The sequence below is a fragment of the Lithobates pipiens genome, unplaced genomic scaffold, assembly GCF_037356315.1.
Source record: "Lithobates pipiens isolate NorthernLeopardFrog02 unplaced genomic scaffold, aLitPip1_a1.2 Scaffold_30, whole genome shotgun sequence".
NCBI classification, from domain to species: domain Eukaryota; kingdom Metazoa; phylum Chordata; class Amphibia; order Anura; family Ranidae; genus Lithobates; species Lithobates pipiens.
In genome coordinates this window covers 46452799-46468698 of record NW_027507791.1, presented here as the reverse complement: position 1 = coordinate 46468698, position 15900 = coordinate 46452799, and the positions used below count along the sequence as shown (strand labels likewise).

Below are 15900 nucleotides of genomic sequence, written 5' to 3'. Positions count from 1 at the left end.
ATATATATATATATATATATATATATATACACACACACACACATACATACATACATATATCATACATATATATTTTATATATATATATATATATATATATATATATATATATATTTATATTTATATATTTTTTATATATATATATATATATATATATATATATATATATATATATATATATATATATATACACATACACACACATATACATATACTTTTTTTTTATTTTTATATTAGTAACGGCGGTGATTAGAGACTTATAGCGGGACTGTAATAGAGCAGCGGAGAATCTGACATTGAAAAGAAAAAAGGCTAATAACTAAGGAAAATGTAGGACTTTGTAGTAGTAGTACCACCAAAAGTATATACACTTTATAGTCAAAAAGTATTGGGACTCCTGCCTTTATACACACACACACATATATATATATATATATATATATATATATATATATATATATATATATATATATATGAACTTTAATGGCAGAAGAGTTTATAGCTGCAATGGGTGGGCCAACTCAATATTGAACCATACGGACTAAGACTGGGATGCCATTAAAGTTCATGTGCGTGTAAAGGCAGTTGTCCCAATACTTTTGGTAATAGACATAGACCTCTCTCTCTATTATATATTTTATATATATATATATATATATATATATATATATATATATATATATATATATATACACACACACATACACACGCATGTGTGTTTGAGCTTTGGGGTGCACATCCAAATGTAATGGACTGCGCACACCTATGACACAAGCGTGCACACGGGGTGTGCCAGGTGTGCCTGGGCACACCTTAATCACCCAGTGTCATGCAGATTCTCCTTGTGTAGACCCCTGATACGTCACCAAAGTCCCCTAAAAAAGGTACGTTAAAAAAACTGTAAAAAAAATAGAAAAAAATAAAAAAAAATTAAAAAATAAATAAAATAAATAATATAATTGAAACCTGACACAGTCTACTGCCCTACTGACACCTTTCATTGCTCTGCTGACACAGTCAGTATATATATATACACATGCACACACAATCAAATGTTTTTGAGTTTTTGGGTGCACACCCTAAGGCAGTGATTCTCAACCAGGGTTCCTCCAGAGGTTGTAGGGGTTCCTTCAGCATTGGGCAATTTCTGCCTCTCAGATAAATTCCCACTGACACCATTGATCTTTTTAGCTATCTGTAAGGGGGTAATTCTTCCCAATGACCACAAGTGTAAGGAGCATTCTTCCCACTGGCCATCACACTAATGTATCATGAGTTGTAGATTTCTCATTTTTATCAGGGGTTCCCCCGAGACCGGAGAACTATTTCAAGGGTTCCTCTGTGTTGAAAAGGTTAAAAAAGGCAATAGGCTGTGCACACCTATGGTAGTCACCCCCATTATACGGGCTTCCAATGGTGACTGCAAGCAGACGCTTCGACACACACTTTACACATGCATGGTCCACTGTTGTCACCAACAGGAAACCCACCATGATAAAAAGAGGTTTGATGGCACTTTAATTCCTCCAGATATTTGGTGATAGGGGAATGGACAATGCGTCCTCTGTAATCCAAGGAGGTATCAGCCAGATCATGAATAAGAGAAGACAATGAGGTTTTGATGACCCCCCTGTGTGATCAGCATACATACAGTAGGATCTCTAATTAGGATGAGAATTAGGAATTGTTTGGCAGCCGACAGTCTTTTGTTGGGGCCCCGAAAATAATATTTGGGTAAGGAGGTAAATAAGGAAATTGCTCAGAAGTCAAGACAAAAGTCAATTTACTGGTCTTTAAGGGAATGAATACATTTTAAAAATATACAAAAGGTGATTGTAGTCATCTCAGCACACGCCTAACCCAGTAGAGTATTGCAATCAGTGCTTTTTTATTTGGACTAACAGTTCAATTTAGTAGACAAGCTTTAGCCCTTGTACACACGGTTGGACATTCCAACGGAAAATGTCCGATTGGACCGCGTTGTCGAATAATCCGACCATGTGTGGGCTTCAACGGACTGTTTCCGTCGGAATATCCGACCGACAAAGTTTTAGAGCTGGGCTATAAAATTTTCCGACAACATGATCCGATCGGACTTTGATCGTTTGTAGAGAATTCCGATCGGACAAAGTGCCACGCATGCTCAGATCAAATTCCTACACCAAAGCTATTGGCTACGAGCCTGAACGTAGTCCCGTCGTAACGAAATAACGTCATCACGTTACAAACGATCGGATTTTCCGACAACTTTGTCTGACCGTGTGTATGCAACACAAGTTTCGGACAAAATCCGATGGATTTTGTTGTCGGAATGTCCGACCGTGTGTACAAGGGCTTTAGGTTCCTAAAGGAACCTATTTAGAAAATAAAAAACCTTTACAACCCCTTTAACCACTTGCTGCCCGCCCATTGTCAAATGACGGTGGCAAAGTGGTTTCAAAATCCTGACTGGACTTCATAGACCGTCCTCAGGATTTTGAGCCGCTGCCCGCTCCCGGGGGCGCGCATCGCAGCGATCGTTGTTGCGGGGTGTCAGTCTGACACCCTGCAACTACGATCTCGGTAAAGAGTCTCAGAGGGAGATTCTTTACCACGTGATCAACCGTGTCCAATCACGGCTGATCACAGTGTAAATAGGAAGAGCCGGTGATCGGCCGGTGATCGTCTGTGAGACGCAAGTAGAGGAGAGCCGATCGGCTGCTCCTCTGACAGGGGGGGGGGTCTGTGCTGATCAGCACGGCCCCCCGAGGATTCCCACACTGGAACACCAGGGATGTCCAGCACCAGGTATGCCAGTCAGTGCTCACAATGGATGCCAATCAGTACCCACAATGGATGCCAATCAGTGCCCACAATGGGCATCACTGATTGGCATGCATTATTGTTTGGCACTGTGCCACCTATCAGTGCCTATCCGTGCCACCTATCAGTGCCTATCCATGCCAACTATCAGTGCCCATCTGTGCCGCCTATCCATGCCCATTCGTGCCAGCTATCCATGCCAATCCGTGCCAGCTATCCATGCCAATCAGTACCAATTTGTGCCACCTATCAGTGTCCATCCGTGTCCCCCATCAGTGCCACCTATCGGTGCCCATCAATGCCACCTCAACCGTGCCACCTCATCAGTGCTGCCTTATCAGTGCCCATCAGTGAAGGAGAAAACGTACTTATTTACAACGTTTTGAAACTGAAACAAAAAAAAAACATTTTCTTTCAAAATTTTCATTTTCGTTTTTGTTTAGCAAAAAATAAAAACCGTAGAGATGGTCAAATACCACCAAAAGAAAGCCCTATTTGTGGGAAAATTATAAAAATTTCATTTGGGTACAGTGTAGCATGACCGCGCAATTGTCATTCAAATTGCAGCAGCGCAGAAAGCTCAAAATTGGTCTGGGCAGGAAGGTGTTTAAGTGCCCGGTATTGAGGTGGTTAAATTAGTTTTTTTACTGCTACACTCAGATGCGCCCTCTGCTGTCCTTATTTTTTACTGTGTTATTAACTTAAAGGAGCCCAGGATGTCTGCAACATGCCGTACAAAATGTATGTTTATATCATAAAAGTGTGACAAGAAAGATCATTGAGATGTTGGATTGTGCATGCACATCTAACCTCCAGCTGAGGTCTGTAACCAAATTTATGCCTTTAGGGTCAGGTCTCCCAGGTCACTTATCTACACAGGTCCTGAGTTTGATGGGAGCCAGACCTGATTAAGAGTGGACAGGAGGACAAAGGTCACATCCTTCATCATTTTTGGTACATGGAGCCAGCTGGTTTGGAGCCTGACCTTCACACTTTTCCAAACATAGACACCAGAAGACAGGAAGAGGCATTCATTTCCCTGGAAATGTGTCACAATATTAACATTCCCAAAAAGCATTTGGTGTTTGAAATAGCCCAAGGGGTGATCGAGTGGACAAGGACAGGTGTCAGGCCGCGTACACACGCGGGGACTGTTCGCCCAACTTTGTCCGTCCAACAGTTTCGGCAAACAGTCCGCTCAAAATTAGCATGGACGGACATGGCCACACACGACGAACGAACAGTTTGCTGAAACCGTGCGCGATGACGTGAACGGCACGTACGACGGGACGAAAAATACGACGTCCTATACACTGCATTATAGCTTTCGGCGTGAAAATCCTTTCTGAGCATGCGCGCAACTTTGTTTGACGAACAAGCCTACACACGGGCGGACTGCTCGCTCAAACAAGGTTTCAGCGGACAGTTTTTCGGAATTTCCGAAAAACCTTGTCCGTCCAACTGTCCGCTGAAACTGTCCGCTGAAAGCCCACACACGAGCGGACTGTCCGCCCAAACACTGTTCAGCGGACAAAGTTGGGCGAACAGTCCGCGCGTGTGTACGCGGCCTCAGATGTAGCAAAACATAAAAATTGGTGCCATCTCATCTAAAGTTAAAATAAAAAAAAAAAGGTACCAAAACGTGTTGCCAGACTCCGATAATATAATGACTAGACACTAAGTGCTGAATTGGCTACACACCAGGTGAACCCGTCGCTTTGTCTCACGTTGGCAGATGTGTATGGGTTGTAAAATTAATTAGACAGCTTGGTAGGGCATGCCAAACATTTTTGGTATGGTCCAACGTGCTGATATGTTTGTGGACAACTGCGCAGCCATTTTTAAATGTCACAGGCTCCTCTCCAAAGTTCATGGAATATTTTTCATGAAAGGTTCAGACAGAAATGGAATAATGTCAACAAGTCCATCTGGCTGGTGCGGAGAAGGGTCAAAAGGACAGTTTTGTCCTAGGACTTCGGTTATTTCTAGATTGTTAGATCTAACGAGCAGGGACCTCTCATCCCTCCTGTATTGAATTATATTGTAACTGTACTGTCTGCCTGTAAAGCACTGCGTAAACTGTTGGCACTATATAAATCATGTATTATAATAATAATAATTAGTGTAGCACACCCCCTAAGGAGCCGCAGGTGAATTTGGTCCTATTTCCCCCTTAGAATACACACAGCCAGACACACAGCATTTTCTGCACTCTTCCACTGACCCCCCAAAAAAAAGAAGTCTAGGACAGGGGTGTCAAACCCAATTTCATCGTGGGCCGCATCAGTAGTATGGTTACCCTCAAAAAGGGACAGTTTAATCTGGGGTGCCCTATGAACAATGTGCAGAGTTCAGGAGTGTGTTACATACAGTGTTCAGGAGTGCGCTACCTACAGAGTGCAGAGTTCAGGAGTGTGCTACCTACAGAGTGCAGCGTTCAGGAGTGCGCTACCTACAGAGTGCAGCGTTCAGGAGTGCGCTACCTACAGAGTGCAGAGTTCAGGAGTGTGCTACCTACAGTGCAGAGTTACATAGTTAGTCAGGTTGAAAAAAGACACAAGTCCATCCAGTTCAACCACAAAAAACAAAAAACAAACAAAATAATAATAATAATATCATACAATCCTATATACCCAATTCTATACCCCCAGTTGATCCAGAAGAAGGCAAAAAACTCCAGCAGAGCATGATCCAATTTGCTAAAGCAGGGGAAAAATTCCTTCCTGATCCCGAGAGGCAATCGGATTTTCCCCAGATCCACTTTACCTATAAATGTTAGTACCCAGTTATATTATGTACACTTAGGAAATAATCCAGGCCATTCCACAATTTCACAGCTCTTACTGTGAAGAAACCTTTCCGTATTTGGAGATGAAATCTCTTTTCCTCTAGACGTAAAGAGTGCCCCCTTGTCCTCTTTGTTGACTGTAAAGTGAGTGCAGAGTTCAGGAGTGCTCTACCTACAGAGTGCAGAGTTCAGGAGCGTGCTACCTACAGAGTGCAGAGTTCAGGAGTGTGCTACCCACAGAGTGCAGAGTTCAGGAGTGCGCTACCCACAGAGTGCAGAGTTCAGGAGTGCGCTACCCACAGAGTGCAGAGTTCAGGAGTGCGCTACCCACAGAGTGCAGGGTTCAGGAGTGCGCTACGTACAGAGTGCAGGGTTCAGGAGTGCGTTATGTACGGCGTGCAGAGTTTAGGATTTTGCTATGTACAGAGTCCAGGGTTCAGGGGTGCGCTACATATGGAGTGCAGAGTATAGCTGTGCACTATGTACAAACTGCAGAGTTCAGCGGTGCACTACGTACAGAGTGCAGAGTGCAGAGTTCAGGAGTGTGCTGTGTACAGAGTGCAGAGTTCAGGGGTGCGCTGCGTACAGAATGCAGAGTTCAGGGGTGCGCTGTGTACAGAGTGCAGAGTTTAAGGGTGCACAATGCACAGTATGCAATCCCATCACTTTGCATCGAAAGATTCCTAGCATCTCTCTCCCCTACCTTACCCGGCTCTAGTACCTCCCTGTGTAGGCGGCTCTTCTACCAATGTATTCGGCTCTAGTACCTCCCTGTGTTGGCAGCTCTGCCCTACTTTGCAGTAAGATTGTTCTCTCTCTCAGATTCTGGAGATCTGTCTCTGCTGTGAGGAGCCTCTGGGAGCAAAGCTGTCCCTTGTAAACACAGAAGGCTTCCGTTACAGCGGAGAGCAGAGGGTGAGAACCATAGGCTGCAAAATGGAGTTCTGCTACATCTCTGGCTGCAAAACTGGATGCGAGGGCCACATGAAAAGGCCTGGCGAGCCAGATTCAGCACCGGGGTCAACTACTCAGGCACGCGATCATCGATTGCCTTCTGCCGATATCCGCCATGCGGCCCTTTGCTTACCTTTATACAGCCTTTGAGGCACTATTCCTCCCATTGACATCAATGATGGGGTACTATTCCTCCCACTGACACCAACGATGGGCACTATTCCTCTTTCCCATCTTTGGGAATTTGACTTTGCCTATTCGGGGCACAGTGACTGACCCTTTAAAGCCCCTAACCCATTTATATAGCGTTCAAAAAAAGAATATGCAGGAGGTGCTCAGATTTCAGTCCTTATCCATACAGTACAATGCTAAAGAGAACAACCATCCAAAGAGTACCTTGACTGGTTAGCAAACACCACAGTGGGGCTATCCTCCAGTGTGTGCCCAGAACATCATGCAAAGCAAAAATAAAACAGGACGAGTGCCAGGCTAGATGGTAAAAGAGTCCAAATCAGGTTAATGGTTCACAAGTTAAAAAACAGTCAACTTGTTTCAGTGGCAAAAACCACTGCCCTTAAGAGTCCAGGAGTGACCGCGTTATAGGGCATTAATGCTGCCAATAATGCTGGCATCACTGATCACCAACTTCCCTGATTTAATGACTCCCTTCCCAGTTAGAATAAGATTGGAAAGCTCTTTCTTGAGTCCGTTTCAAATTTATGGGTAAATCTCAAGCCTCGATGAAGGGGAAGTGTTCTCGGTCCCTGAAACACGTTGGATATTTGATCTAAATATTAAAGTGATTTGGACTTTACTTTTCGGTCTGGTATTCCTTCAGTTTAACATAAGAACTCTTTACCGAGCCCATTCAAGTTCTTAATTAAATCTAAAGCCTTGATTAAGGAAGAATGCTTTTGGTCCCCGAAACACTGTTTTTTTATCAGTGATGAAAGTGATTGGGACTCCTTTACCACTTGGTCTGGTGCTGTTTCTATTTGATCTTAACCTATTTATAGTAATCTTTTCAGCCATTATAAAAGTACCCAGTTATGGGGGGGACCTTCTCCCACAATGCAGTGCTTAAGCCTAGTGGCCCAACCCAAGGCCCAAGCACATTCAAATGGAGGATCAGCAAGCAAATACATCACCCAACATGGAGCTTACATGTTGTATTTTGAAGTGGCTGCAACATAGGAAGCCAGTTGGGATTAAGAGAGATTTTGTCAATTTGCTCTAAATGGAAAAAAAATGAAAGGTTCTCTTTAATGAAAACATGGAGCTGGGGTTGTAATACTGTGGATCAGTGGCGTAACTAGAGCCTTTAGGGCCCCGATGCAAGAAACCATGAAGGGCCCCCCTGAACCCCAGCCAGGGCCCTTTCCTCCGAGTCCAGCGGTGGAACTCCAGGGCGTGGTCACAGGTATGACCTTTGTGAGCCCTGTAGTTCCACCACTGGTATCTAGTTTTTTTTTATTATATATATATATATATATATATATATATATTTTTTTTTTTAGGTGCCCCATTGGGGGACTGTCCCTAGGCAGGATGGGGTCCCCGTCTCCAGAAGATGAGGTCCTTTTCTCCAGGGCAGATGAAGTTACTGCCCCCAGGGGAGGTGGGGGTCCCTTTCCTCACGTGAGAAGGGTTCCCTGTCCCCAGGGGGAGATGGAGGGGGTATGTAATGGTGTGTGGGGGATGGGGTCCTCTCACTCACCATGACCAAGCTGTAGGCCACGCACTCATCCATGTTGGCCTGGGCTCCATCCAGTGTGCTGGACGGGTGATCAGCATATCTCCCAGAAAGACCTTTCATCATCTGTGTATGACGGGGGAAGAGGGGAGTGGCAGACAAGCCTGCAGTGTCCCCCTGGGGAGCCGTCTCTCATAGGGCTGCACTACATCTGTGTGCTTAAAGTTTGTTTACCTGGGAGAAGTATGCAGTGCAGTGTGGGCCAGACTCGGGGTGTGGTGGGACTCTGGCTGGGGAGAACAGACATCGGACTGAGCGGCAATGCATGGAGCAGGAGAGGGGTACTCTGAGGAGCCGGCCGAGGACACAGGTCATGCGGGGAATGCACAACTAAAGAGCAGCCAGTGCGATAGTCGAGCATGGAGCTCTGCTAGTCACCCTCCACCTCCAGCCACCGGTGTGCATGGTGCACTGGTACCCCTAGCTGCCTATGCTGCTGCCGGCCATATGTAGAGGGGGCTGCATGGGCCCCCTGCAGCACAGGGCCCGGTTGCGGTCGCAACTGCTGCACCCCCTATAGTTACGCCCCTGCTGTGGATCACTCCAGGGAGGAGTAGTCAACTCCACAATTCACAATAACCAATTAAAACTGTTTACAAGCATTTCGACCAAGGCGATTCTTGACTCTTGTTTACCTGTGTGTCCGTTATTGGTGAGGGTGAAGGTAGAGTCTCCGGGAGTCCTGTATCCGACTGGCTGTATAGGGGGTAAGGAGCTGTTGTAGGTGACTTCTCCTGTCTTTATATTGATTGGAGATTGAGCAGTTCCGTTACAGTCAGGGAAGGAATCTGGCCAATGTTCTTGGCCGTGGTCACCTGTGAAAGAAGATAGAAGACAATGCTGATCAATTATTGAAGGAGGACCATGGACAATCCCTTTAAGGATTCCATGCAGGTGTACAAGGACATGATCCTTCGGTCTCCCTTTTGTTTTCTCTATCTTTTTTTTTTAGCTTTGGATGCATTGTGGAAGGGTTAAAACGCTTGTCAATTCTTCATAACTGTCTTTGGCACCAGTGGGGACATTCCTGCTGTCCATTTGTCCTAGTTACCATTAGGGATGAGCTTGGTTCTGGTCCAAATCCAGAAAGAGGCGTTCAGTGCCAGCCCAATCAACTGTGGCCCAGGCATTCCCCGCCCAGTAAGTGCATGTAAAAAAAAAGAAGGGGTGGGGGTGCTTGTGGCATGATTGACCTAATATGGCCAAACAGCCAAATTGGGTCAATGGCATTGACCACATATGGCTGTGTGGCCATATTAGGTTAATTGCCTCAACTGTTAGGCACTGGAAACTTCCTTCCTGGCACCAACATGGTAGCATACAATATGGATTGGTATCATGAAAGGAAAATTACGATAAATATTTGATACAATTTTCCAGTTTCCTGGTGCCAATCCATGTATCACATGTACGTTGCCATTGACTGATGCCCGGAAAGGAAAATTATGGTAAGTATTTGATACAATTTTCCAGTTTCCTGGTGCCAATCCATGTATCACATGTACGTTGCCATTGACTGACGCCCGGAAAGGAAAATTATGGTAAGTATTTGATATAATTTTCCAGTTTCCTGGTGCCAATCCATGTATCACATGTAGGTTGCCATCGACGGAAACCCGGAAAGGAAAATTATGGTAAGTATTTGATACAATTTTCCATTTTCTTGGCACCAATCCAAGTACTACATTTATGCCACCATGGATTGGCATCAGGAAAGGAACATTACAGCAAGTATTTGATAACATTTTCCATTCTCTGGGTTCAGACTGAACCCAAGCTCATCCCTGATGACCAAAGTGACCAGGGCAGAAAATGAGGGATAATTTAAAAATTTTAAAGCACCCTAGAGAGCAAAAATGGGATGCGTTCTAACAACCCTTTAAGATGGGAATTCTGGAGATAATTCCACGCATTTCCTGTTGCAAGAAGGGAAATCTGAAATTTCACAGCTGTCCCCGAAACAAAAGGTAACTCTCCACTGGCATATAATTATGGATCAATGCAACCAAAACTGATATTAGACAATGGACGCTTCTTTTCTGGTGCCAACATAGCAGCATACATGTGGTACATGGAGTTCCACCAGGAAAGGAAAATTGAGATAAGTCTTTTATACAATTTTCCATTTTCCATGTTCCAAAATGTATGCTGCCTTGGATTGGCACCAGGAAAGGAAAATTAGGGTAAGTATTTGATACAATTTTCCATTTTCCTGGTGCCAGTCCATCTACCACATACAGGCTGCCATGAATTAGAGCCAGGAAAGGAAAATGAGGGTAAGTATTTGATACAATTTTCCAATTTCCTGGTGCCAATCCATGTACCACAAGTATTCGATACAATTTTCCATTTTCCTGGTGCCAGTCCATGTACCCCATACATGCTTCCATGAATTAGAGCCAGGAAAGGAAAATGAGGGTAAGTATTTGATACAATTTTCCATTTTCCTGGTGCCAATCCATGTACCACATGTATGCTGCCTTGGATTGGCGCCAGGAAAGGAAAATGAGGGTAAGTATTTGATACAATTTTCCAATTTCCTGGTGCCAATCCATGTACCACAAGTATTTGATACAATTTTTCATTTTCCTGGTGCCGGTCCATGTATCACATGCACGCTGCCATGGATTAGCGCCAGGAAAGGAAAATGAGGGTAAGTATTTGATACAATTTTCCAATTTCCTGATGTCAATCCATGTACCAAAATGAATGCTGCCTTGGATTGGCGCCAGGAAAGGAAAATAATGGGAAGTATTTGATACAATTTTCCTGGTGCCAATCCATGTACCATGTGTATGCTGCCATGGATTAGCGCCAGTAAAGGAAAATTATGGTATTTGATCCAATTTTTCAATTTCCTGGTGCCAATCCATGTACCAAATGTATGCTGCTGTGGAGTGGCGACAGGAAAGGAAAATGATGGTAAGTATTTGATACAATTTTCCAATTTCCTGGTGCCAATCCATGTACCACAGGTATGCTGCCATGGATTGGCGCCAGGAAAGGAAAATTATGGTAAGTATTTGATACAATTTTCCAATTTCCTGGTGCCAATCCATGTACCACAGGTATGCTGCCATGGATTGGCGCCAGGAAAGGAAAATTATGGTAAGTATTTGATACAATTTTCCAATTTCCTGGTGCCAATCCATGTACCACATGTATGCTGCGGTGGACTGGCGCCAGGAAAGGAAAATGATGGTAAGTATTTGATACAATTTTCCAATTTCCTGGCGCCAATCCATGTACCACATGTATGCTGTCACGGATCAGCGCCAGGAAAGGAAAATTGTGGTATTTGGTACAATTTTCCATTCTCAAGGTTGAAGCTCCACAATAACCGGGACAGAAAATGACGGCTACACCAAAATGTTGAAGTTCTCTCGAGAGCAAGAAGCAAGAACATATCCTTCAACTGGGACATCTACTCCTAACAACCCTTTAAGGTGGAAATTCTGGAGCGAATTCCACACATTTCCGGTTGCATGAAGGGAAATCATAAATTTTACAGCTGTCCCTGGAACAGAAGGTAAGGGTTTAACTTGCCATAAAAATTTTTGGTTTGATTGGAATAACCCTTTAAATATCGAAAATGTGTGACTACACTAGTGCCTGGGGCTATCACCTTTATCCTTACTGCTCTTTTCAGTTGGAAAAAAAAATAAAAAATACCAGCAATGCCCCTTTATTTCCCAATCAGCAGAAAGGGGGGTGGGGGTGGGGTGGTGTGTTGGTGATCAAGCTTTGCTGCTCAACTGTAGCGATGAGTGATGAGTGAGGTCACCGACCTGGCTGTTTTGTCTGGTAGGGGTACCGGTTATCTCAGGGCTTGATGAACACAGAATAACAAAGCTTGACTTATCCATTTAAACTGCATATTTAAACCATTTGACCTGAGTTCAGCTTTCAGCCGGGTAGAGTCATATCAGTCCTTATCGGGAGGATATGCCTGTATGAAGCAATGGCATTGTGTTTTATCTCTTTTCTATAGAAAAGACATAACAGCTGCGGGATAAACACTGAGCTGAAAACCTGGCAGACGTAAGTGCTGATTCATAATAGGAATTCCTGCAGCTTTCTCCCTTCCAAAATTCTGACACGTACAGCAGATTTATATATAGGAAGTGAGGCAATGCAGCTGACTGCAGGGCTCAGTCCTCCCATCTCTGTGTCCCCATTAGAGACATTCAATCATTGTTTTTGTCCTGGTCACCATTGTCACTACTAGGACAGAAAGGGTCACCAGAGCAGTAATCAAGGGGAGTGGGGACACCTTCTCAGGTGGTAACTAAGAGGGCATTTTCATTTACTTTACGCTAGCCATACACTCATAAGGCAGGACAGCCGGCCCTCCTGTAGTGGACCCGGACCCCATAATTTCTATTGAGGGTGCTGGTCACCTGCTGAGCAGGAAGGCCAGCTGTACTGACACTTGTGGATCCCCCTGCAGCATTGCCGGCTTCCTTTCTCCTTCCAGCTGCACTGCAGGGGGATCGGTTCTAAGATTTGCAACCCCTCCCACCAGCTGCCAGGCCCCCCTGTGTGCCCCACCCTCCCCCCGCAGCACCCCTCCTCTCCTAAATGAACACAGTGAACAATTGGTAGCGGTCGCTCCTGTGACCATGCATCAGTGAAGCATAGTAAACTGTAAAGTTCTTCAGATCTGCGCTATAGCCAAATGCAGGGGCGGATCCGGGGTGGGGGGGGGCAACGGGACAATTGCCCCCCCCAGAAACTAGTAATGGGCTGGCCAGTCAGAGCATGAGTGAGCGGGCGGGCGACCGTGTGAGCGGGCTAACGAACGGGCTGGCCAGTCAGCAGGTGAGTGTGCGGGCGGGCAGGGCAGTCATCGGGTGAGTGAGTGGGCAGGCTGGTTGGCAGGTGAGCAGCAATCCGCAACTTGTGGCAGGGACGTGGCAATGCAAAGTGACAATGCGCATCTAATGGCAGGTCGACGTGGAAAGTGACACACTCGGGGCTCCGACTGATTATGCATTATGGTGAGTTGAACCATTTCAATTTATATTACAATGTAATAATAGAAATAATGCGCTTCAATCATCCTGACACCATAACAACCATGGTGCCGTGATGATGAAAGCGCCAACACCAGCCATTGTCCTGATAAATTGCCTGCAAGACAATGGATCTACTTTGCTGGAAGGCCGTCAATAGACATCCTCCCCTCTGCACGCTTCCCGCACGCCCCCTGCAGGGCACGCACTGTGATCACCAAGTCATTGAGTCGCGGGTGATCACAGATCAGAGTAAGATACCGATCCCAGCCCCTTACCACGCCAATGACAGCTGATCACGTGATGTAAACAGAGCGTGAGAAGAAAATAAAAAGCCAGTCACCGGCTTCAGCGCAAGGGACATTGGTCCCGAAGAGGAAGAGGAGAAGCCGCCTCATCTGTGCCCACCAGTGCCCCCTGACAGTGTCCACACAGTGCCATGAATCAGTGCCCACCAGTGCATAAGTTCCAGCAATCTGTACCACCTATCAATGCCCACGAGTGCCACCTATTAATGCCCACCAGTGGTGCCAGTGCCACCTAGCAGTGCTGCCTATCAGTGTCACCTACCAGTGCCAATCAGTGCCCATCACTGCCACCCATCAGTGTCAGCTATTGGTGCCACCTATTAGTGCCCTTCAGTGCCACCTATCAATGCTCTTCAGTGCTGCCCATCAGTGCCCACCAATGTCACCTATCAGTGCCCAGTGCCACCTCAGTGCCCCCTATTAGTGCCCATCAGTGCCGCCCTCTCAGTTCCCATCAATGCAGCCTATTGGTGCCCATCAGTGCAGCCTATCAGTGCCCATCAATGTAATCTCATCAGCGTACATCAATGAAGGAGAAAAATTTACCTGTTTGTAAAATTAACAAAAAAATGTAAAATAAAACAATAAAATTTAACAAAATATAAAACGGTTTTGTATTTTTTTAAAAGATCAAATACCACCAAAAGAAAGTGCTATTTGTGGGGGGGAAAAAAAAGACTGGGTACAGTATTGTATGACCTCGCAATTGCCGTTCTAAAGGCCCGTACACACGATTGGACTTTTTGACAAGGAACACGCAAATTAGCTGTTTTAAGGCAACATCCGACCGTGTGTACGCTCCATCAGACAAACTTTTTTCGGTTTTCATCTGACAAATGTTGGCTGTGCGAACGGACAAACTTTTTCGACAACATAAGTGCAATGGAGCAAAGTCGGACTTTACAAACACGCATGCTCAGAACCAATGCAAAAGATCAGACAACAATGCAGAAGTTGACCAAAGGGTGGCGGTAAAGAGCAGAAAAAAACACGTGATTTGGTGAAAGTTGGCCGAAAAAGTTTGATCGTGTGTATGCTTAACAAGTTCACGGGCAACGCCCTTTGTACAAAAATCCATGGGAAAGTTTGTTTAAAGTCCAATCGGGTGTATGAGGCTGAAGAGTGACAGTGCTAAAAGCTGAAAATTGGCCTGGGCAGGAGGGGGCCCAGTAAGAAAGTGGTTAACCATGCTTCAGTGTGTGAATGACCAGGAAGCCTCTAAGCGCAGAGCACTTCCCATTTATTCACTGTCCAGAGCAGGGAAAGGGGCTGATGAGTCTAGGTCCGCGGTCCTTTTCTCTGACTTAAATGTGAGACATCAGGGGTCTGTTTAAACCCCTGATATTGCACCGGAAGGCTCCCAACAGGGCAGTTAAAATAATGTAAAAAAAATAAATAAATAATATTCTACAAAAATAAAATTTAAAAAAATAATAATTAAAGAAAAAAAAATGAAGGACTTGTTGAAATGTGCTTTTTTTTCTGAGAAGCAGTCAGCATTTGACAGGTGGTGAGGATGCATACTGGCTCCTTATTGCCCGTTTTAACCCTGCACTAGCACGCCACGGGGTGCTTATAGTGAAGTTCAATTCCATTGCATTGCATCGTGACTGTGTGAATTTTAGTGAAAATACCAATTGATATTTTCCGGGGGGGGGGGGGGATGGGGGGGTGGGGTTGGGATCTTGATTGTTCCTTTTATTTTCACAGAATTTGTAGAAGCAGGGTATTTGGGATCCACAAAACGCATTGCCAACCATCCATAAATTTCTGGACAGCTAGTAAACATCGGCCAATTTGCAAAATTGACCATAAATGTCCATTAAGGACAGCGACTGCCTGTAAAAAATATGGCCACGAGCCAGCTTCAGAACTGCACATGGACAGTTCCGAACCCAGACAGGCTCAGACAGGGGGGGGGGGGGGTGGGCATGCAGGGACGTCATGATGCCCCTTGGTGCCTTGTATGAATTACAGCAGGAATGGAGGGCGATCTGGGACTCGGGAGCGGGAGCGCCGCTGGGACTGTGTCACTGGAGGACTGGACATAAGTTCTGGAGGAGAAGAGGACAGAGGTGGAGATGGAGAATCGTGTATGATGGTCCTGAACTTGAGCCAGCAATGGAGGAGATCCGTGACTGGCATCTCCAGCCTTCAGCCAGGGCACACAGTCTGGGGGATGGGAGGGGGCACTGATGGAGGGACTGAATACACTAAGGGAAGGAGGGACATTGATACAAAGGTTTCCCCTTATATCACCTTATAACAACCCCCCCCCCC

General features: G+C 45.3%; 1 protein-coding gene across 1 annotated transcript in view; it reads right to left on the bottom strand.

The window, feature by feature from the left end:
• The window catches only part of CA14 (carbonic anhydrase 14), an 88111-nt gene that overhangs the window by 48560 nt on the left and 23651 nt on the right, over positions 1-15900 (bottom strand). The window contains exon 3 of the mRNA XM_077464161.1: positions 8933-9112. Within this exon, the coding sequence (XP_077320287.1) occupies positions 8933-9112 (180 nt within the window). The remainder of the gene's footprint in view (positions 1-8932; positions 9113-15900) is intronic.